This window comes from Sturnira hondurensis, unplaced genomic scaffold, assembly GCF_014824575.4.
Source record: "Sturnira hondurensis isolate 20B ecotype Veracruz unplaced genomic scaffold, ASM1482457v3 Scaffold0021795, whole genome shotgun sequence".
NCBI classification, from domain to species: domain Eukaryota; kingdom Metazoa; phylum Chordata; class Mammalia; order Chiroptera; family Phyllostomidae; genus Sturnira; species Sturnira hondurensis.
This window is the reverse complement of record NW_028094426.1, coordinates 6,114,436-6,138,509: the sequence shown is the minus strand read 5'-3', so window position 1 is coordinate 6,138,509 and position 24,074 is coordinate 6,114,436. Positions and strand designations below refer to the sequence as shown.

The window sequence follows — 24,074 nt, the reverse complement described above, 5'->3', positions numbered from 1 at the left end:
TTTGATTTTGATACTTTCAGTTTTCCTGTTTGGACTTTTTAGGGGATCTATAAGTAATACCCCTCTCTTCCCTTCGTGTGTTCAGAAAGTCATTGAGAAACTATACAGGAAGCAGAAATGAAGATTTAAAAGTCAGGTGTATTACTAGAAAATGATCGGAGAACAGAACCCAAAGTCTTGGTACCCTTTCTGGCTGACATCCGCACCCTCACACTTCAGTGTAGACCTTGCCACTGTCCCCATGGGACTGCTCTTTCACATCAGTCTGGGTGAACGGAAAGGAAAAGAGTGACTCTTCAGGGCATGTGGCCTTTTAGAACAGATGAGATTCATGCATTTGAGAAATGTGTGCCAGTGCACGCCTCCCGCCGGTGATGGGAGGACTGAGTGTGTTCTGGTGAGTTCCCTTCATGTGGTAATGGGCCTCCATTGAAAGGATTGGTTTCCCTCAGCTGGTCTTGGAAAGGGTCCTGATGAGTAATATTTACATTTGTAGAAAAATAAACTGTTTGACTGCATAGTAAGAAGGGAGAATGCCAAAGCTCGATTCTTTACACCAAAGTCCATACATTAAATGGAGACGATGTTCATATGCCTTTCCTTGTGACAATTACCCAAGTTTGAAGAACACACAAGAAGACCAATGTTGATGCCCCGCCTGTGACTCCCAGCTCTGTAGGAGTCTTCTTGCCTTGCATGCACATCAGTTAGAGGGGTCTGTTTTTGTCTTACTTGCAGGTATACCTCTAACTGTAATATAGATTTTATGCCTATGGAAGCAAGTGCCCTATGTCTAGATCCGAACTGGCCAGATCTCACCCATGCCTTGTGCCAATGGGTGAGATCCCATAGTGTGCATGCACACCACACTGTAACTGCAGCTGGTGACTACGACAATGGGACTCAGCCATCCAAGCCCCATTGCCAAGGCTCTGTCTTCTGCCAGGTGTGAGTCTGTCCTTAACCACTCCTCGTTATTTTTGTCTCACAGATTTTCTTCCATCATTGAAGAATCTTTTTGGAAACCCAGTATACTTCTTGTATTTGTGCGCGAGCACCCTTCAGTTCAATTCTCTATTTGGCATGGTGACATACAAACCAAAGTACATCGAGCAGCAGTACGGGCAGTCACCCTCCAAGGCCAACTTTGTTATTGGTATGCCGATCTGAACTTCATGCTTTCCGGCGGGCACTGCCTGCTGCCTCTTGTGAGCTCTTGATACATTTAGAGAAAAGTGTTCCAATATTTAGGCTGAAGGAAATTTATGACATTTTAGATACGAAGTGAAAAAGTTAGTAAAAATAATCTAGCAGGTTGGAATATTTAGGTAGTCCGTGCTACAACTTTCTAGCAAAATTTCTTCACAAGTATGGGTGAGTGACCTTGAGACTATCACCCAGATCAAACATGCATTTTATTAGAAGATTGCTAACACAGGATATTTATCTTTCAAGGGTAGACAAACTCTCATAACTGGACATTTACTGACCACTTTCTAGAATTACAAAGAGCGAGTATTTATGCAGGTCAAAGTAGATCATTACAAAACAAAGTTTGTGTTTGCTCAGTCAAAAGACTTCTGATTCCTGGCATTTGTTTGGGTTATTTCGGGAAGCTGTATTTCTAGCATGGTCATACGGTCAATAACGAGAAAGTTATCCCAGGGCAAAACAGAGAATGAAAAACCAGAATCTACAAATACATGAACATCACCTTGCAAGGAACTGGATATTTTGAAAACCTGGATTAGCTACTTTTATCTTTTTTGTTTCAAGGCATAAAATATATTCTTTTTTAAAACTATTTATTTATTTATTTATTTATTTATTTATTTATCTTTAGAAGGGAAGGGAAGGAGAGAGGGAGAGAAATATCAATGTATGGTTGCTTCTCGTGAGTCCCCTGCTGAGAACTGCCCCCTGCTGGGAACTGGCCTGCAACCTAGGCATGTGCCCTGACTGGGAATCAAACCGCGATCAAATATATTCTATTTTTTAACATACCCCTTTGTGAAGGCAGACTCCAATGTTTAAAATCACTTATTCTTCGGAAAATATTTAAACAATTGCTTTATGTATTTATCCCTGATGTTTTAGGACATATATATTCATGCTATAACAATCCGGGATAATGAGCACTGAGCAGATGCTGATCTAACAGACTCTGTTCAAGCAATTCTTCCTCTAAATTTTAAATATTCAGACTCTACCATGGAACTTTTACTTTCAACATGAATAGGTTCAAATTAATTTAATTTTATTATTTACTGGTTGACATGAAGAAATATTTTAGGTGATTTTTCTTCAATACTCCATCCAGGCCAGTCAATTCTAAGAATAGGAGAGAAATAAAAGTTTGAGACATTCTTTTTCATTTTAACATTCCCTTTGTATTTATTGTGGTATAACTTATAAGCAACAGTTAAATGTACAGACCTGAAATGTATAGCTCAGCTAAACAAATATGTGTGTGTGTGAATCTGTGTAGTAACCTTTGTCCAGAGAACGTAGCCCATTTAATACCCACAGGGGTATTCAATGACACTTCCTGCTCAAGACTCTTTCCCAAAGCTAATACCTACTCTGAACTCTGTCCTCCCAGATCAGTCCTGCCTGGTTTTGCCTTTATATAGATGGAATAATATGTTAGGTACTCCTCTATATCTAGATTATTTTAATTAAAGTGAGTTTGCTGAGATTCATTCATGTTGTACATAGCAATGGTTACATTTTTCATTGCTGTGTAATACTCTATCACATGCATATACCACAGTTTATTTACTCACTTTATTGTTGATGGACATGTGGATTGTTTTCTGCTTTTGGCTATTCTAAGTAACACTATATGATTGTCTACATGTATTTTGGTGAGTGTATACACTCATTTTCTTGGCTGTATCTTGGAGCAGAATTGCTAGGTCATAGGGAATATGTATATTTAGATCCAGTAAATATTGTCAAAACATTTTTTACATAAAAGTTATGCACATTTATACTCCCTTAGAAATGTTCAGAACATTTCAGTCACTCCACATCCTTACAATAGTACTATCAGTCTTCCTCATTGTCACCATTCTTATGGGATATGGTGGTATCTCACTGTGTTTTTATCTGCATATAAATGATTAATGATGAGTACTTTCTGCAGGCTTGTTGATTATTTCAGCATTCTTTTTTGTTAATTATGTTCAAGTCATTTGCCCACTTTTATAAAGTTGTCAATCTTTTTCTTATCAATTTGTAGAAGTACTGTTCTTTTCTCTTGATATAGGTTTTTTAAATTAAATACATATGTTACGTTTTCTCATAGACTGTAATTCATCTTCTCACTTTCTTAATGGTGAGCTTCTTAATTTTAATTAAGTCCAATTTTCAATTGTTTTCTCTGTCATTAATGCTATTTTAAGCCTGTTTTCAGAAATCCTTTCAAACCTGAAAGACATAGGATGTTTTTCTAATATTTATATTAGTACCTTAATTGTTTTAACTTTTAAATTTAGGTTATAATCTGTTTCAATTTTTTTTTAGAATATGAAGGAGAATGTCCAGGTTCATTTATCAAAATGAAAGACCACCTTTTCTCCATGAATTGTAGTAAAGTGATATATCTTTAAGCATGTTTATTTTTCATTATAAAACATGTACATGACATTTAGAAAATTTGGGGAAAAATTTGGGAAAATTTGATTTTTCTCTCACTAAAATGGTGAATTTTTTATTTCAAATTGAAAGTTAATTTTATAAAAAGAAATTAAAAGGACTTTTGAGGGCTGGTATTAATAATAGAAAATAAGATTGTATGTAATGCAATTCCTCTATAGAAGAAGTAATAAATAAAATACCTTTGCTTATGAAATTATTTTTAAGATTAGTACAGATTAAAATAACTGAAATTCTGAGAGGTTCAGTGACCTGCCCAATATCATGCATATATATGTACTCTAAGTATATTTTGATATAGCCAGGAATGAAATTATTTCCCCTGAGATTCTAAGTTGTATTTCCCCTCTGGGCATAATTATTTTTTTGAAAACTGACAAGAAGATTCCAATAATTCTCTTTTTACAATTGTGGATGCCAATGATTTATTTCTTTTAACCTATGACTCTTCTCTGCACACGCAGATGGACTCTGAGATCCAAACAAGCTCATCATAGAATTTTTTGATCTATCTACCTATCACAAGTCACCTAAATTCTTCATAGTTTCTCTCATGGCACATCTAGAGATAATGCAAGTACTTTTGTGAGAGATAAATAATAGTGTCTAAGAATTTCACATTATTGTAGCCAGGATCACTTTTTGAGTGTATCTTGGTTTCACATTAGCAAGTATGCAATGCTTCAGAGTAAGAATAAGTGGGTAACTTATTCAACATCTCTAATATTTATTTTGATTATTTTTAGAATGGTGAAAATAAATACATCATTAGGTTGAAAAAATATAAAATGTGTCATAAATGTACATAGCTGTCATTGAATAGATGTTGGGCTTTTTTCACTTCTTTTCTTTTGTCTTCTTTCTCTTTTCTTCTTCATCTTTTTCTTTGGCTTGTGGACAATGATCCTTCCTGTGATAAAATATGGAAGAGGCAGGAAGAAAGCACATTTTCCCTCTACTCTCAGAGAATGAATTGGACATGACATGGAGGAAAAATAAACAAACTTCCCGATGCGTTCAAAGGCCAACTGTTACAATGACAATTTATTTTTGCTATACATATTTTTGTATGTTGGCCCTATTCTTTCTAAAGTTTAGAAATAGCATTTCCTCATGTTAACTACTTTAATTTTGCCAAAAAGAACCTAAAAATAAACAAAAACGTTTCAAATTCAGGGACTAAAGAGTATGTCATATAATGACTTCGCTTTTTTAAGTTTGTGGATTTTTAAAAATTTTCCATTTCAATTACTGCTGGAAGAAGTTTGGATGGACAGTTGGAGTTTCCATTTATGCTCCTTCTATCACTATTAAGTTACATCAAATGATCTTATCTTTTCTTCTCCTTTGTAATATACAGTTAGTAATAATTTTTGCTTAATCTTGAATTTTTAATTAAATAAGACAGTTTCCAGTAGATATAATTGACATTAGCCATCAGTGATAACAATAATTATCTTAAAAGGGTTACACAGAAAAGGAAAAATTAAGATAATTACTTGGGGAAAGGTGTTTACAATTAGAAAGCATTAATTTCTTGTAGCTAAGCTAGCACAGCAAATTTAATAATTGAATTATGATGTTCTAGAAAGGGAGAATCAAGTTGATGGTATAAAAAGGTGTTAGAGGAGTAAACAATCCATACTGAAAGAGCAATGCCCTTAGAATAATCCATTTCGATTCTCAGGCTCATCTAGGTCAGAGAGCAGAAGGCAAAGGTCAAAAGAACCACAGAGCTAGAAAACAGTGGGTATTCTTAGGGCTATGACTCCAAATGTCCCAGGTTTGATCTTTTACTTTGCAAAATAGAACAGAATCCTAAGCACATTCTCTGAAGGTTTTAGTTCAGTACCTGGTTTTCAGAAGGTATTTTTTCCACAAATCTCTTTTGGGAGATAGAATTGAGAGAGAGGATAAAGCTCTGTATTCTTTTTGTGTCAACCTTGAGTCTGTGAGAAATGATTCAAAGCCAAGTACTATGTGCATGTAAAAACAGGGACCTAAATGATGCACATCCAATCATGACAGTCCTTAATTCTTAGGAAGGAAGATAAAACCTAAAACAGGGGGAGAATCAGCTTGACATAGTCTCTACTTAAGCAATGAGAAAAAATTGAGAAAATATTAGTATTTTTTAACTTGGATCATGAGTAACCAGGTTTTTTGTATCATTTTCTATCTTCTCTCTTTCAAAAAAATAATAATAGGATGCCTCTTAGCTCATGTTTAGCTCTTCAGGGACCCAGTATACACTCACCTCTGCCACTTACTTAACCTACAAACCTCAGTTCAGCTGAAGAAGCAAAAATTAGCACATCCTCTATTTTTCAATTTCACCGATTTCATAATCATGCCCCTTGTTCATCCCAGCAAATGCCAAGCTCTTGTATGAACCTTGTTTGTGGGCCAGAATTCTTACAAGTTTCTGCCCTTATCTCAAAAGCTCAAGATAATATGGACATCAATGATTGATGTATAGACAATATAAAAATAACTTCTAATTAACAGAGAAATAGTTTATCATTGAGCTCCAGATTGCTCTCCTCTAGAATTATTTCCCAATTTAAAATCCAACCAACACATCACCAAAGAGCCCCATCTCTTTCTTTGCTAACCCAGAGGTGGTCTACTCCTCCCCTAGCAATGGTTTCATCTTAGAGAACCTAGCAGACCAAAATGCTAATAATCTAATTGAATAATATCGTTGTGCCAGATACTGGGCTAAGAATTTTCATGGCCTTTAACTACTATTATTAGCTCCATATTAAAGGTGAGCAGACAGGTTTAGACAAGTTCAAATAATAACCCGCAGTTACCCAGCCATCAGGCTGTAGAACTGAGGTCAAAATCCAGGCTGCTAGATCTCTGGAGTCTGTTTTCAACCGCTTTGTTAGACCCCTTGCTTGTGTCATTTTTAAGTCACATTTGTTTGATTACTGAGGAGGTTGCACATCCATTGGTCAAGAACACTGTCTCCCTAACCCCTTAAAGGAGAGACAGTATAACATAGCAATTGAAAGAATAGGATTTACCCTCAGACTTCCTGCATTCAAATCTGACATGACCACTTCCTAACCATGACCACTCACCAACTGCTTTCTGAAGTGAGAATAATAATATCCCGCCTCCCAAGGTTGTGGTGAAGAGTAGTGTGACAGATAATATGTCAAATGATTAGCTGAGTGTCTGGTATATCACAACAATAAAAATACAAAAGTAGTCAAGTGACACCTTGTTGTGTTGTTGTTAGGAAAGATACTGAATTAAGAGGCTAAGAGTCAGGTCCTTGATGAAAACAACTTTTGGGGAGACCAAGAAATAAAACAAAGATTTTTTTAAAACTCCCTGCATATCATGTGCCTGTTATTTTGTATACACAACCTTAAAGGACATTAAGTCAATTATTATCACTTAATTGTACCTTCTAGTCCTGAGATTGGGCCAGAAACACAATGATTCATTAATTTGTTCAGTGTTAATTACTAACGAACCCTCTGCTAGACATTGTGTAGTCAGAACTGAGATTCAGTTGTGGTGTCATTAAACTGTGATCTAGACAGGCATCAAAATCCCTTGATACGTGTCAGTAGATAATAGTGAATGAATATTTCTATAAAATAAAATGACAAGTAGTCATAGTATATCTCTGTCTACTTGTTATATCTACGTGTTATAGTCTAAAGCTACAACATATGAGACAAGTAGTCTAACAGTATGCCATAGTTTTGTATAATCCCTTAGAAAGTTTGTGTGAGTGCACTCAGATTTCTTTCAGAGATTCACAAAATTATACATTTTTCTTGTTTTTCAGGGCTCATCAACATACCTGCAGTAGCCCTTGGAATATTCTCTGGGGGAATAGTTATGAAAAAATTCAGAATCAGTATCTTTGGAGCTGCGAAAATCTACTTGGGATCATCTGCTCTTGGGTACCTCCTGCTCCTTTCCCTGTTGGCACTGGGCTGTGAAAATTCTGACGTGGCGGGACTAACTGTCTCCTACCAAGGGTATGTTCTCTCATTAAATAATCAGAAGAGATGGGCTGGCTTAATCAAATTAATTTTTCATAGAATTTCAAAACAAGATAAGTTGACTTTTAAGCATTATCACTATGGGAAGGGAATGACTCTTCTATTATGGAATAGCTAGTGGTATGTATAACATGGAAGCTGTTGTATTTGCCCAAATCTGTCATCCCCTTTGAATTTTAATGTATTAGAGAAATATTTTAAAATGCTAAACATACATTTTATTTTAGGGCAACAACCTGAGAGTGGAAAATTTAAACTTGAATCTTGCCCCTTCCCATTCTTAGTGAAGAGGAATTGTGTGGGTTATTTAACATAACCCAGCTTCAATTTTCCCATTTAAAAATAGAAATCATAAATGCCCTTTAAAGTTTTGCAAGATTTAAGCAAGATAGTGGGTGTGAAAGTGCTCACTGCTGCCTGCCGCAGAACACACATGGCATTCATGGAAACAACTGTGTTTTTTTCTTTGGGTACCTAAGTAGCTGGGAATGTCTCTCGGTCACCATTTATAGCCTTCGTTGTACTCAAATCAGGTGCAGTTTTAGGGGAGAATTCTATTCTTCAACCCAGTGGCCCACATGATATCTCTCTTTGATTCTTTGCAGTTGGCCAAGAGAATATTTATTGATATTTTCAGACCTGTGTCATCCCTTATAGGTGGGTGGTTAGGTTTGTAGGATTCCAGAGTCTATCACCTTTTTTATAAATTAAAGCATAGTTGGTATATAATATTATATATTTTCAGGTATAAAACACAGGAATTTTACATTTATATACCTTATGACTTGATTACCATGATAAATCTGGTAACCACCTGTCACTCTATAAAGTTATTACATTATTGACTATATTTTCTGTGCTTATCACCTCTCTGTGACTTACTTATGTTAAAACTGAAAATTTGTACCTTTTACTCCCCTTCACCTTTTGCCACTCATTTCTCCACCTCCTTCTCTTCTGAAAACCATCAATTTGTTCCTCTGAATCTATGACTCTATTTCTGTTTTGTTTAGTTTGTTCCCTTGTTATCTCTATTTTAGGTTCCACTAAAATAGAGATAACAAAGTACAAAGTAAAATCATGAAGTATTCGTCCTTCTCTGTCTGACTCATTTTACTTAGCAAAACACCCTCTACGTCCATCCATATTGACACACATGGCAAGATTTCATTTTTTTATTGCTGAGTTTATACACACACGCGCATACACATCACATTTCTTTATTCACTAATCTATCAGTGGATACCCATGGTGTTTCCAAATCTTTGCTATTATAGATAATATTGTCATATACATAGGGGTCTTTATTTCTTTGCCAATATGCATTTTTATTTTCTTTAGATAAATACCCAGAAGTAAAATCTATCATTTTTTAAAAAGATTTTATTTATTTATCTTTAGAGAGGAAGGGAAGGAGAGAAGGAGAGAAACATCAATGTATGGTTGCCTCTCAAGAATCCCCTGTTGGGAACTGGCCCGCAACCCAGGCATGTGCCCTGACTGGGAATTGAACCACGATCGTGTGGTTCGCAGGCCCGCGCTCAATCCACTGAGCTACACCAGCCAGGGCAAAATCTATCACTTTTAATATCAGGCTGGATCTTGAAGAAATTGTTTTGCCCTTTCCCTTCAAGGGTCCTTCTGATTCCTCTGTCTGTGACAATGAGTAACCAGAGACCTCTCTCTTTATTCATCCACCTAACACTACATTATTGGTTTTAAAAAATTATGGTTTTAAAAAACTGCTTCTGTACTTCAGCCTCACCTCCCTGACTGCATCTGCCTGCCTGACTGAAAGCACCTAGGCTCAAAGGTCAACGCTCCCGACATGACATTCTGTCTCCTGCCTCTTCAGCTGCTTCTCCCTGCTTGCTTTCCAGCTCCCTTCCTGTGCTTTCCTTCACGCTTATTTGTCTCGCCTTCATATTCCAATTTCCATCCCTTTTATTAAGTTGGTTTCTCCTGTTGTTAAGAGAACCTCGATTATATTCTTGTTATGTAAAATATCCAGGAAAATTAATGAATGCAGAGTTCAAGTACCATGCTTCTGGAAGTTTTCACCATCATGTCAGACTTACCTGAGGGTAGCCTTGGCAACAGTCAGTGATGTAAACTGAGAATGGAAGTCATAAACAGGAGCTGCAAGGAGGTTCTGGAGAGTATAGAAGCCTTGTGCTATCTTTAACTGTCCCTATAATCCTTGCGGTAGATGGACGGTGGTAAAGTACTTTGTATTTTGCAATTCACAAAAATCTTCACCTTCATTATCTCCCTTGTAGCCTCAGAGTACCTTTATGAGTTAAATTTTATTATCCTTGTTTAATGGATATTGAGTTGAGAAAGATCAGTTAGCTCCCTCAATGTATAATACTCTTTCAACACCACCATCGCTCTATCTCTAAGACAAAAGCAAACACATAAAGGAACAGCAACAAACTTTTGAAGTTCATGTTAGAAGTATACTCCCATAATAAAACATAAATATTTTTAAATCAATAAAAGGTAATATGTTTATTGCATGAGTACTGGGCCTTGAAAGTACCTTAAAAGACTATTACTGCATTGTAATAATGCTATCATTTAAAACATTATAAGACTCCTCTTTTGCTTTCTAAAATATTCTCAACTATGGCAAAGAGTTAACCTTTAAGAGTAGCTTTGCTACTGGAAGCAGCCAAACTAAACTAAACTAAACTAAAATAAAATAAAATAGAAATAACAGCATCACTGGAAAAGTCTTCCCCTCTTCCAGCTTGACTATTTTTAAAGAAAAATTTCATTTGGGTGTAAACATTCTGGCATATTTGATGGAGCTCATCCTATACTTAAACTTTTAAACAACTTCACTGTCAACACACCCTTCATTAAACATGTATGCAACTAGTTTCTGCTTCAAGATTACCCTAGGCGATAAATTCAACTTGCTTCATTAATATGAAATAACTGGCTGTATAAAATACTTGCTCCCCAGAGATTGTTCTGAGTTGCTTTGTGCCCCAAGGCTGTTCTGATTCTGGACATTCAGATAGCATTCTGGACAACACTGTACAGAAGCTTTGCATGGGGCAGTGGAAGAAACCTTTGTTCTGCAATCATGAGAGTGAGTCAGATGTGGCTATAATTTGTCACTAACAAACATGAATTTGAGCAAATTACCTGCCCACTGTAGACCTGCCTTTCTTGATATGCCAAATAAGAAGTTGTTCTGGATGACACCCATCTCCTTTCAGCTCCAACCTTCTGTGATCACAGCCCTGCAGTATTCACAGTGGCCTGATTCCAGGTTTCAAAGACATATATTTGTACTTTCAGATACCACCAAACAGTTAACCATTAATGCCTAATGGCAGAAAATAGAATGCAATAGTCCTATATGACTTCTCAGGAGACCTAGTTAAATACCTTTTCATTTTGTTTGCAGACATCTCAGAGGTCTTTTTACATTTGAGGTCCAAATGCAAAGCAGTTCTACTAGATAGAGTATTACATCAGTAATGAAATTATGATTATGATTATTGTAGAAAATAATCTGATGCCTCTCAGAGGGAGGCATCAAAATGACTGATCCTTTCTCCAAAAGGGTTCAATTTTTCTTTGGTTGACTGACCTACCAGAGATCTTGCTTCTGAGCCTACTATGTACCAGGAATTGGTTTTGGTGCTGGGGATACAGGAGTGAATAAAACAAATAGTTTCTGCCTTCACTCAAAGTGCATGAGAGTGTATGCTTTTCTTTTTGAGTTCTTCACTTTTTTTGTAAGAAATAAAGGAGAAGGGAGAATAAGCAAATAAATAAATTCAAAGTGAAAGAGGAAAAAATGAATTATTAAAGGCCAATAAATGGCAATTAGGGAGCAGATAAAGAGACATACCATTGTATAAGTGCATCCTTAGAAGAATAAAGGGACATGAATAGTGCAAGGAGCATAAGCATAGAAATATTAGGTAACTCAGGTGAGAAGAAGAAATGGGGAGGGAGAAGGAATACTGGGAGAGGCGAAGGGGGAAAATGTAAGAGAACAGGAGAGAACAAGAGAGAAGACAATAGGAAGTAGGTAATGTTAACTATTTTTAAGAAGCCAGCTTTTTGAGGGCAGATATTGTCTCGTTTGTATTTGTAACTATCTTCTCCCAAAGCAACTGCTTAGAAGGCTTTTGATATTTTTTATGAGCCAATGAATGCTAAGTCATTTTAAAAAGCATATGAAACAAAGTCAAACGATACAAAAGAGGATACCTGGGCGAGAGAAAAGTTGGACAAACTGGTAATGCATTTATTAGTTAGACTTACACTGATAGGTTACATAGCTCCTACAAATGTAGAAAATTTCTCAATATTTTGACTGTTTGGCTATTTTTTCTTCACTGTACCATTAGCAATGCTAATGTTACTGATGTTTATGCAACTCTGAGGGAAATTTACACACAATCCACCTACAATGCATTCAAGTATGAGAGGGGACCCGGAAAGACCCAGAATTATCTTCTGGAGGGCGGGCCCCTTGTAGGAAAGCCCTCCCCCACTAGGTGAGTGTTCTAGGAGCCCATCTGTATCAGTGGACCAGCTGCCATTATTGTGAGAGGCATTACTCAGCTTCAGTGGATTTTTTCAATGTGTTTGCCCATCATAAAATGGGTAATTCTTAAAATCACCCATCATAAAACAACGCAGTGTTCAAGAGTTCAGGGCTCAACAGTTTTTAATAAAAAAACAACATGACTCTCATCCCCCACCCTCCCTATTCATATGATCTTCCCAAGCAACTTTTTTTTCCATTTCCCTGGATTAAAAAGTCCTCAAAGGAAAATATTTTGCCAATGTGGAAGAGGTGAAACAAAAAACGGCAGAAGCACTTAAAAGGCATCAAAATCAATGAGTTCAGAAACTGTTTTGAGCAGTGGAAAAATGTCTTGGTAGGTGTATTATATCAAATGGAGAGTACTTTGAAAATGACTAAGGTTTAAGCATGCAAGAGTAAATACACAATTTTTATAAATTAGTTCTTTTGGGGGGGTCACCCCTGGTAATGTCATAAATTGCTCTAAAAGTTTACTTTTCTGCCTTGTTGGCCATTTTCATACATCATTAGAGAGAAATATGTTAGCTTCTAGAGGTGATAGATATTAATAAAAGCCATGAGCCAAGAACTATATATTATGTGCAGTTGAAAACCTCTATAGATAACTTTCAAGAAAAAGCTATTAATCATGGACGAATTCCCATGTAATGATCAGAAGCTGATGTTTCTGATGACAATTGTGTTTCCAAAAGGCAAGTTTTGTTAGCAGTGCCATTTATATCATTCCAGAACATTGCTTTTTAAAACAATGAGGGTGCTGCCTGCTAAGAGGTAATACGTTATACTGTTACATTTCTTTTCAGAACCAAACCTGTCTCTTATCATGAACGAGCTCTCTTTTCAGATTGCAACTCAAGATGCAAATGTTCAGAGACAAACTGGGAACCCATGTGTGGTGAAAATGGAATCACATATGCCTCTGCTTGTCTTGCTGGTTGTCAAACCTCCACCAGGAGTGGGAAAACGACAGTAAGAAACCTTCTCTGAAGTGTGTGCCAACAGGCCTTCTACAATAGATAATTATTCGGCTCCATGGGGGGACTCTGGGGCCCACAGAAGCAGACCGTGCTCATAGGAACACTGGTTTTTACTCTGCCCTTGTTTTTTGGGGTGGAGACAGCAAATATAGAGAAACTAGAGTTGTTTCAAGAAGTAGGCTGAGATTTAGAATCATGGAACGGATTGGAGGAGCTCTGTAGCTCCTCTCATTTTGTCTAATTCTCTCATTTTGCTTTTAAGGAATATTAACCTTGTATGAGAAAGCATGAGTCATAAGATTATACAGTAAGGTCTGTATTGGCATCCATATCTGCTGACCCCAGGACCAATGATTTCAGGGACAGGACCAGTAGAGGTCTGTGTTAGGAAGTCGAGCCCAAGAGGTCTAGACCCAGGGGGTCAGGAGTCAGGTTTTAAGAGTGCTGATGGGTCTGGGACAGCTCTTCCTGAGAAATCAAGCAATTTCTGTAATAAAGAGTCTGTGGCTGGAATGAAGGGTTTTGTAGGTGGAAGAGGAGGATGAGCTTGGAAATACAGATAGAAAACCAGTTGTGATATAGTTATTCACAGACTCACCCCTCTAATCACCCCTTTGCATTCCTGCGTCACACACGGACTTCCTCGTGCCTACCCAGCAATGGTCAGATGGCTCTGTGCTTGTGGCTAGTGAGGTCTGCCTGTATTCAACAGTCCTTGAGGGTTGAAGGCTAAACACACATGCTTATCAATGATACAAGAATGCTTAGGCAAACACTTCTGCTAACGTAGAGTCACACTTGTTGATTTTTTCTCTGTTTACTGTTATCTTGACATTTTATTCAGAACAGAAAAGTTTGGTGTCTAGCAACAGGAAGGCTACCCATCCATCTGAAATATGACTTTTCACCATCCCTCCCTTTTCCCCCTTCTTTCCTTTCTCTCTGTTTTTCTTTCAGCCGCTACTCCTTTGCTCACACTGCTTGAGCAAAAGCAGTCTCTTAACCAAAACTTCATTTATTGAAGACATTGTATGCCAGGGATGAAGAGAAGTGTTTTTAAAACAAAATTGCATTCCTCGAGTAAATGGGTATTATTTTGTTGGTTTTCCTCATGTGAGAACTGAGGCACTAAAATACAAGGGACTCCTAGAAATCACGTATCTAGAGAGACAATCAACACTCACACGCTTTTTGCCTAACATTAAAAAAGAAATCTATGCTGCTACTCTTTCTTGAAAAGTAAATACCACTTTTATTTCATTATCTAAAAATTTACAAGCTTTCTTGTGATAAAAATGACAACTTACTATATATACACATTCATACATTAAATTTACAGAAGTAAACAGATGAGAAATTATGCAAGTTACCTCTCTCTTCAAGATTTAGTTGAGTTTCATTCACCAGGGTTTTTTCCCCTGGTAACCACTATAAATTCTGTCATATCCTCACATTTTTTATTTATTTAGCATCTTTATTGAGTGCCTGAAATGAGAGCCTACTTTAGGCTCTGGGTGTGCAGTAATGAGAAAGCAGACAGTTTCTTCCATGGGTTACATTCTAGTGGGGACATATGTTCAAACATAAATGATTATATGACACCCCAGTCGGTAGTAATAAGCCCTGTGGGAAAAGGGGGTTAGGATGGAAAGGGTGGTGAGGTGGGGGTATTATTTTGAATGGTGGGTCATGGAAGCTCTCTTTGATGAAGTATCAGGGCAGGGACCTGAGTGCATGAGCCAGCCATGTAGCCATCTGGAAGAGCCGCCCAGCAGAGATGACAGCAAGGCCATGTGGCAAGGGGACTTGTTCAAGGGTTGACAAGGGCATGAGGGGAGCTCGTGAGTGTGGCTGAAGCAGGAGAAGAGAAAAGTCACTGAGTAGTTAGTTTTGAGCAGGATCCATGGGCTACATCATAGCTAGTGCATAAGCCACTTTAAGGATTGGGGCTTTTATGCAAGTGTTATAAGAAACCCAGAGACACAGACAGACAACTGTGTAGTGGTTACCAAAGGGAAGAGGTTTGGTGGGGTGGTAGAGGATAAAGGGGGCCAAGTACATGGTGATGGAGGCAGTTTAACCGTGGGTGGTGGGCTCACCATGCCACAGACAGATTGTGTATCATGATAATGGACACTGGAAACCTGTGTGGCCCTATTAACCAATGTCGCCAAATAAACTTAATAATAAATAAGCCATTGGAAGGTCAAGAACAGTGATGTAACTTGACTGCCATTTGTAAAGGCTCGTTTGGTTACTGTGTGGAAAACACATAGCTGAATGAGCGGAAATAAGTTGAGCATAAAGATACCACTGCGATAATCAAGGTGAGTTTAGACTTGGAAGTAGCAGAGAAGGAAACAAGGTACAGTTGGATTTGGTTGGATTTGCTGGGAGATTATTCTGTAGGATCAGTACTTGGTAGACCAACTATCAGCTTTTTAGATAATGAAATGTGACCTCTAGAAATTTTGCCTTTTTTGATATATTCTAACAGAAAAATACCTAAGAATATTTTTATTGTTTATACAATGCGTGTATATCATACTGTGAAGTCTTTTAAAATAAATATTGATCTTTTTAATTTTATTCAAATTTTACTTCAGTAACTGGACTTTTCCCTATCTTGTTACAGATATTTCATAACTGCACCTGTGTGGGAATTGCAGCCTCAATGTCAGGAAATTTCTCAGGCACGGTGGGCAGATGCCAAAAAGATAATGAGTGTCCCAAAATGTTTTTGTATTTCCTTGTAGTATCAGTCATCACGTCCTATACTTTATCTTTGGGTGGCACACCTGGATACATATTGCTTCTGAGGTGAACACTGATTCTTCCGCCCCAATGTTAATATCAGACATGCCGTAATCATCTACAGCAGTGGAATTATCGTGATTCCTCATAGCTCTCTCAGGAAACTTGTCCAGCATGCTCTTTACACTTTGATACTTCGGTTTTTATATCAAACATGAGGTTGAATAGAAGTTTTCCTAGTTAAAAATATTTGCAAACCATTGGTCTGGAAAGAATGTTAGTGCCTCCATCACCGTTACCACTCAAAAAACATGGTGTGCTATTACTAATGTTGGTGGGGTTAACTAGTATAGGCTAAATGTGTGTTAGATCAAACATGATTTCACTGAAGTATGAATAATTGAATGTATAAGATTCTTTAAAGGGCCATCTAATACTATAGTACTATGTGCTTATTACTTTTTAAAATATATTTTGGCTCTTACTGAAATGATCTGCGTGTGTGCATACACATGCATGCGCACTGGAAGGAGGCACTTTAAGGGCTTTTGGATCCATTGAGGATCCTAATCCATGATCATGGTGCCAATGACTCCAAACATTTTTGCTTATAAAAACTCTAAAAGAATTTTTGATACCGTGTACCTCTGTGCATATTTGAGTGGGCATCTAAAATATTTCTTATCATAAGTTTAAATAGAAACTAAACATTGATTTCCAGTATATTGTAAATATTTTCATTTAAAAATATAATGATTTTTAATATAGGTCACTCTTCTAAATGTAACCAGTGAGATCTAGAGAACAGTGATCAAATAACCAATATCACCTAATTTAAAATCACATGAAAATCTCTAATAGTCTGAATGTTGCATACGTCTTTCTTCTCCTTGAAATTATATCTTCACTCAACTTCCCTATAGACTTTCCTTCTGTTGTAATGTAATTTAATTGAAACACTTGTTATTAGTTCTTCTTTCATAGATCCCTATATTACTGTACATAAATTCAAAATTTTTAATGTTTTATAACCTGTATTCTGCATAATTTTTTCTGATTGGATTAGCCTTTCAAATATTACTATTATACAGTTAATCAAAGTAACCTAAAAATGTTACAAATGTTTATATATATTACTACACAAAATCAAATTTTATTAGAAACTAATTTTTTATGAGATGAATTAGGTGACTTTTAAATTAATTAATAGAGCTAAAAATGAATATTAAGTCTTTAAAAATAAGAGTAATAAAAAGTATTGTACACATATTTAACTTCCCACAGTATATACTATGGAATTTGATTAGGAAAGACAAACAGAACACAGGACCTGCTATCCACAAATCCGATTTTTGGAAAAGGGTTTAAGGACATCACGAGATGTTTTCAAATGGGAGCATGGGTTTGAAAAGATGGGAAATCATTGTCCCGGAGTTCTCAGGCCAGGATCGCTCTTCATGCACGGCTGTTTTGTCACGATCTTCTTTTCCTGTGCCAAGTAGTTAATGGGCCAAGTGAATAATCAGGCTACTAGGCGAAGAGTTTTCCTCACCACCAGTTCCTCAAAGGAGCCAAGAAGGAGATGGATGTTTTGGATTAAAGGAGAAGAGTTGTGTTTCTTGCCTCTTTTAAAGCAGAGACTAAATGAAATTATACATATAAGTTGAACTTAGCGTCTTGGTTCATACTCAATAGTATATATTATATCATCATTTTTCTTACTATTAAAATGCCAGTCCAATCAGCAACAGCTATTCAGTCATACTAGGATGCTCTTATTATTTTAGGTACTCTTGAACTTGGCTGGAAAATTCAAATTCCCACTGTTTAGCAAAAATACTTACCATGCCACAGTCATTGTACTTGTATCCATCCGGATCAGTATGGTCCTGTGCTTTCAGACCAGAACCACAAAAACTAGTTAAAGGTTATTAATTCTTTATTGTTGCCTCACATTCTTGCAATCTTAGAAGATTGCAATTTTTCTGTCTTTATTGTTTGGCTGATTATAGAGCTGATTTACCTTCTAGTAATATTAACTATAAATTCCTTGATGTAGTGCCTTCAATTGTGCATAATTTGCCTTCCCTATGCTAGGGCACGAGTGGATCTCCATAAATGCTACTTGAATTCTAACATCACTCCGTGTGTGTCAAGTAGATTATCACTAATGTTACTATTTGCTTTAAGGGAAAATATGTAAATCTGTAATAGTGCTTTTATTGTTTTCAGGTGCATTAAGCCACAACTTAAGTCTTTTGCCCTGGGTATCTACACTTTGGCAATAAGAGTTCTTGGTAAGTGTAATCTATGTTTTAAGTATGGTAGCCATCACAGGGTAGTTAGAATATTTTTCTAAATATTTTTTATAGAATTAGCATGCATGACTAAATGATGTAGGTGGTTAGGACCCTATTCTTTTTATGTCCTTTCTTTCTTTATTTCTTCCTTTCCTCCTTCATCCCCTTGACTTTTCTTTTCCTTTGTTTCAGAAATATATCTATTCAGAGCCAGTGCCTGGCCCATTTTATAATAAGATGAATTTGTGAGAGTAATGATATTTTTCGCTTTACAATCCTGTCTCTTCCCACATTGGACTATTTTCAAAAAATCCATTGCTGTTACAGGAGAACCCTCTGAGAGAGGAGCAAAAACATGAATTAGTAAGAAAGCCTAAAGTCTATATATAATTTTTTCAGTTATTAAAATGGAAGGCATTCTTTTGAACTACTCTCAATGCTATAATATATCATTTTGGTGGAAAGGTCTGATCATTCAGTCAAAGAAGTATGGCTGTGATTTGATAATGTTTTAAATGTAATTGAAATTGTACCAGATTTATCAATATACATTAATTAAAACCCATAGGAAATAGTGTGAATGAGTCAGATAAGTGTTCTGCTCTTACTAAGTTTGTATTCTAAAGAATGAAGTGAAACAATCATAAAAGTGTCTTGGTAATTTAACAAAAAAAGAATTACCAGGAAGAAAAACAAACTCAGACATTTAAAAATCTGAAATAAATTTGGTTTACAAAGATCTTGATATAAAATAGGTATACCATATGAAGCTACAATATAATCCTGATAATATTGGAGGGACAATCCCCCCCCTTTCACTGTTGATAACCACAAGTCTGATCTCTTTTTCCAAGACCTTGTGTATTTCTTTTTTTTTAATTTTTTTATTTAATTATTTTTCAAGTACAGTTTTCTGTCTATTACTCCCATCCCATCCCACCCCCCATCCTCCCCCCTCCCTCCCATTTCCCAAGACCTTGTGTATTTCTTTGTTCTTTGTTGTTGTTTTGTCTTTCTCTGTCTGACCTGACTTAATATCTCTTAGCATGAGTATGAATTCCTGATAGAGCTATAAAATGCATTGAATGGCATAGTTGCATGCTTGAAAATGTCATCAGGTAGAGACGCACACTGAAATACATAGAAGGGAACTGATGTGACGTGTGAGATTTCAAAAACAATTTCAGGGATTAAGGGAGGCGTGGGTCTGGAAATGGATGGCACAGGAATGGCAAAATATTGACCCTTGTTGAAGTTAGTAATGGCACATGAAGTTTCATTATATTATCCTCTCTGATTTTGTGCATGTTTGAAAAGTTATCATTATGAAAATTTTAAAATACATACAGAAATTTGCAAGCGTTTGGATTTTTTTGGCCCTTCACAATTGAAATTAGAGATCACCTCAATGTTTTTAGGTGGTAAATAACCCATTAAATTGGACACTATATAAAGAAAGAAATTTTATTTAAGACACCAAATAATCCAAATTGACTCTTAGATATATTTAACTAATTGGTTTTTTGTTCATGGGACTTTACGCATAATAGAACCAGCTAGTTCTTTCTTGAATCCAGAGTTCTTATCTTCTTAGTATACAGAGAGAAACCCTTGCAAATTATTTCCTTATGTAAATTTCCCTTAAAAAAAAGAAACATGCCCTCTTTCTTCAGAGCTTCTTCTATCTTCTGTTTCTTAAAATATTCAGCTCAAAATAATATTTATACCAGAGGTATGTTCTGGAGTAGCATGTTCTGCAGATGCCCTGGTATCTCCAAAGCAGCAATTTTTGGACTGAAATTAAGTAGTTCCAGATAACCATTCATTTTAGGATAAACAAAAATATGTATATATATATATATAATTTTTTTAGTAGCAATTATTTGTTTTTCTCACAGCAGGCATCCCAGCTCCCGTATATTTTGGAGTTTTGATTGACACTTCATGCCTCAAATGGGGATTTCAAAGATGTGGAAGCAGAGGATCCTGCAGATTATATGACTCGAACGCTTTTAGGTACCGTATCAATCCCATTCCCACATCTCACTGCTCTCCTCTCTCAGGCTGTCGCAGCGCATCTGGCACTGAGAATTCCTCATGTAGTTTCACTGCTCGTAAGGAGGGTAGTCTAGTCAAGGAGCATATTCTGTTTTATAGGATAAACCTGTTATCATTTCATTATTTGGCTATACCTTTAAATTTTCCCCATTCCTGATCTTAACTTGCTTTTTTAATAAATAATCACTTTTTTTAAAAAAATGACAAAATTCCAGAACAGCACAGAATTCTGAAAATTTATACACACAAATGAGTAATTCCCTGAACTCAGAAGCATTTAAATTTAGGTCACATTTTGGGTTTATTTCTATTCTTTCAAACGGAGCCAAACTGTCCCATTTGCGTCAGCTGTAATCCCCCTGGGCAGGAGTTGAGTTGGCTCTAAATCTATCCGGCTTTTATTGCCAAACTGATGTTCAATTATTCCAGTACTTGAAATGCATAAAAGTAAAAGGTTTTCTCTGTGAGTGTGAGTGTGTATGGGGCTGAGGGACATGGCTTTTTCACTGTGGCATCATTCACTCCAATTCATCAAACATTGAGTCCCCTTATTGCTTAAAGCAGTGCTTCAATGGCTTACAAGCAAGTGGGAGTGTTTAAGATTTTCAATCTGAGCATTTTCTGGAGAACTAAACCTGGTCCTGAGCCACATAAGTTGGAAGTGGGATGTGAAGTGAGCCAAGCATCTCAAATAAGTTTGTTTGATTTAATAGGCTTTGATGTAAAGTGAGAAACTTACTTTGGTCTTTTTGGAAGGAACCTGATTTGTGAGGAGAATTCAGCTTTGCTCACATGTGCTAAGGCAGTATTCACTTTAATGTAAAGATGGTATAACTCGATCAGAGAATGTGCGTGCACATACAAGGTGACCAGAATGAATCATTCAACCTGTCTTTCCATGCCTTCAGTCATGTATTAGGACAGAATGCAGAACTAAAGGCTTCTCATGGAAGAAACTGATTTAAACCTCTGGTTTGTTCTTAAGTCATTCCGTTCTGCTGAGAGCTCCGATTCCCCCCCTAACATTGCTTCTTGCAGTTTTATTGTAAAATTGAATTTGGGCCAGGTTCAAAGGTAACTACAGAATTTATTATTCTAACCTAAAAGCTTTTGAAAGTGAAGGGCACTATAAAGAATTATTCTGGGACAACACTATCAGCCTATTTTTGGCAAAACGGGACATGGTCACTTGCACAAGGGAATAGTTTAAAGAGGGTAGAACTGATTATGTACTTAGTAGTAACTGAAAATGGTGATGCTACTAAACAATTACTTGATGTAAGCATAATGTTCAGAGGAAGGCCTTTTATAGCCACTGAATCTGCACCCTTGAAGAAAGCATCCTCATCGCGTTTTTTTTAATTTAATGGATTTCATTGGTTTTGATATTTACCGAATGATATTGTTACCTTTCCTTCACATTTTATTTCAAGTCTCAGAGTTACAACAATTAAGACTGAGATTCTCTCTTCTTCTAGACACATATATCTGGGACTAACCATGCTGCTGGGCGTAATGTCCATTTTCTTAAGTATTGCCGTACTTTACACTTTAAAGAAAAATTATGTTTCAAAGCATAGAAGCCTCAGACCCAGGAGAGAAAGAACAATGACGTCTGTGAGAATCAGGAAGGAGAGCTGCGCTACCAGTGACCACTTACTGCAACCCAGCTGCTGGCCGGGCAAGGAGACGCAGCTTTAGAAAAACGACGTCCTGGGCCATCTTTTCTAAACCAATTAGAATCAATGTGTATATTCTTTATCCTTTTGAAAAATGTCTACTTTGTTTTTGATACTAGGTATTAGATAATGCACCTGACAACAAATAGAATTAATCATCTTATAGAAAATATAGATAAGGAAGGTAAAAATTTAATTTGTATATACAGATCTTATATTATTTACTCACCCCACTTCATTTACCTTGTGCCCATTGACATATTAGTTCTATTCCTAGTGGAACAATTGTCCCTATAGTCTAATAGCTATTAGTAAAGTAATTTTAAAGATGAGATGCTTATCTAGGAAAAGATAATACTGTTAAAAAAATGAACCACATCTTGGCCTCTTTCAAACATCACCTTAATGATGTTGTTGGGATAGAGCCAGAACGTGTAGAGAAAATTTTCATTTTAACCTTCTCCTTTCTTTTGAAATACCATCACAGATATAGAAATGTATAGAGGTAAATGATCTTGAGGAATTTGCATTTTGGATAACTAGCTTTTCTACCATTCATCACATGTGCTTTGTGTATGACATTTTAAGTGACCATGGTTGTAAAGTAATAAAATTAATACACACGTGCTTTATTATCCTTCTATGAGTTCAGTGGATTTAAAAATAATGTTAAATACAATACTGTCCACACTATAGTTTATGGAAGTAGCTCCAGACTTATACACACGATGTCATTCTAACACACATCTGAAAGTTGAATTTCTAAGAGCGTATGGTAAACTTAGGCGTTATAACAGGAATGCAGAGCGATGGGTTGAGTGGTCTGCTTCCTGTTGGTGCTCTCGCTGGCTCCTCTCACAGGGCCCGAGGGCTTCTGCGCAGCGGGCTGCTGCTGGCACAGCCTGTCAGAGACCCCTCTGTTTCTCTGCAGCTGAAAAAGTCAAGACAGGCATTTCCTCCTCGCTGGCTTTCTGGGGCTTCTCTGCCTAAATATAGTAGGTACAGGAGTCCACCATCTTTAATTTTCAGCTTTCTTGGACACTATGTTTTTCTTCCTCCAACATAGCTGCACAAAGAGGGACCTGCTGGCCCTCCCAAGAAAAGCAGACTTAAGATGGAGTTCACCCCAGTGGAGTCTTGAAATTGTACAATTCTAAGCAGCCTTTAGAACAGACACAACAGTAAACAGGGTACTTCCAACAGGGAGTCTTTTCAAGGTGTGTGATAGAACCAAATCCGACAAAATTGTCCAGCTCAAAAACATAGTACTGCACAGAGGAAGACTCAAATAATGCAAACAACCTGGTGTGCAGTCTTTTACTTATTTTTTCCTTTATGTACCAGTCCTGTGAATGTGAATGGAAAAACTGGAGATAAAAAGTCTGGGGATCCAGAGTGGAAAAATTTCCTTGAAACACATATTAATCTTTTCATTTTATTTTAATTAGCAATGCAAGGATTTTTTTTTTCTCATTAAACTTTGTTTTAATGGGTCTCAAAATTCTGTGACAGATTTTGGTCAAGTTGTTTCCATTAAAAAGTACTGATTTTTAAAAACTAATAACTTAAAAACTGCCACACACACACAAAAAAACCAATGGTCCACAACACATTCTATATTTCACTATTTTAAATTGAAAATAGGCTTATGTGTTGTGTCCAGCAGGCCCGCTTCAGACCTGTGGCTGCCCTAATAATTTGTAAGCAGGAATCTTTTTTGTCATCTGAATATCAATCTTACCCATGACAAATATTTACTGAATGGGGAAGTGAGTACACTTGTCAAGAGTCTTCTTTGTAGAGGTATAATTAAAATTCAAGTTCCTCATCCTGTCTCCCACAGCCTCTGTTTTTCAAAGCTTTTTGTAGCAATACCCTGAAAAATAACTACTTTGCAAGTAAACTTTAAAACAGAATCCTATCCAATGTACTTTTGAATAACTTAAAAACTAAAAATTGGCATAAGGGATGATTTTTTTTTCATAAAAGCACTGAGTGTCAATGAAAAGAAGGCATGTTTATGCATAACCGTTAAT

General features: G+C 36.5%; 1 protein-coding gene across 4 annotated transcripts in view; it reads left to right on the top strand.

The window, feature by feature from the left end:
* Nucleotides 1-23,499, top strand: part of SLCO1C1 (solute carrier organic anion transporter family member 1C1) — a 42,371-nt gene extending 18,872 nt beyond the window's left edge. For 2 of the 4 annotated variants that reach the window (XM_037033833.1, XM_037033831.1), the window contains exons 9-15: nucleotides 992-1,156; nucleotides 7,472-7,667; nucleotides 13,074-13,239; nucleotides 15,883-16,067; nucleotides 18,234-18,298; nucleotides 20,200-20,317; nucleotides 21,838-23,499. In XM_037033833.1, coding sequence (XP_036889728.1) covers nucleotides 992-1,156; nucleotides 7,472-7,667; nucleotides 13,074-13,239; nucleotides 15,883-16,067; nucleotides 18,234-18,298; nucleotides 20,200-20,317; nucleotides 21,838-22,060 — 1,118 coding nt within the window. In that variant the 3' untranslated portion in view covers nucleotides 22,061-23,499. The remainder of the gene's footprint in view (nucleotides 1-991; nucleotides 1,157-7,471; nucleotides 7,668-13,073; nucleotides 13,240-15,882; nucleotides 16,068-18,233; nucleotides 18,299-20,199; nucleotides 20,318-21,837) is intronic. The other 2 variants (XM_037033832.1, XM_037033834.1) reach the window with 2 other exon arrangements.
* The last annotated feature ends 575 nt before the right edge of the window (nucleotides 23,500-24,074 follow it).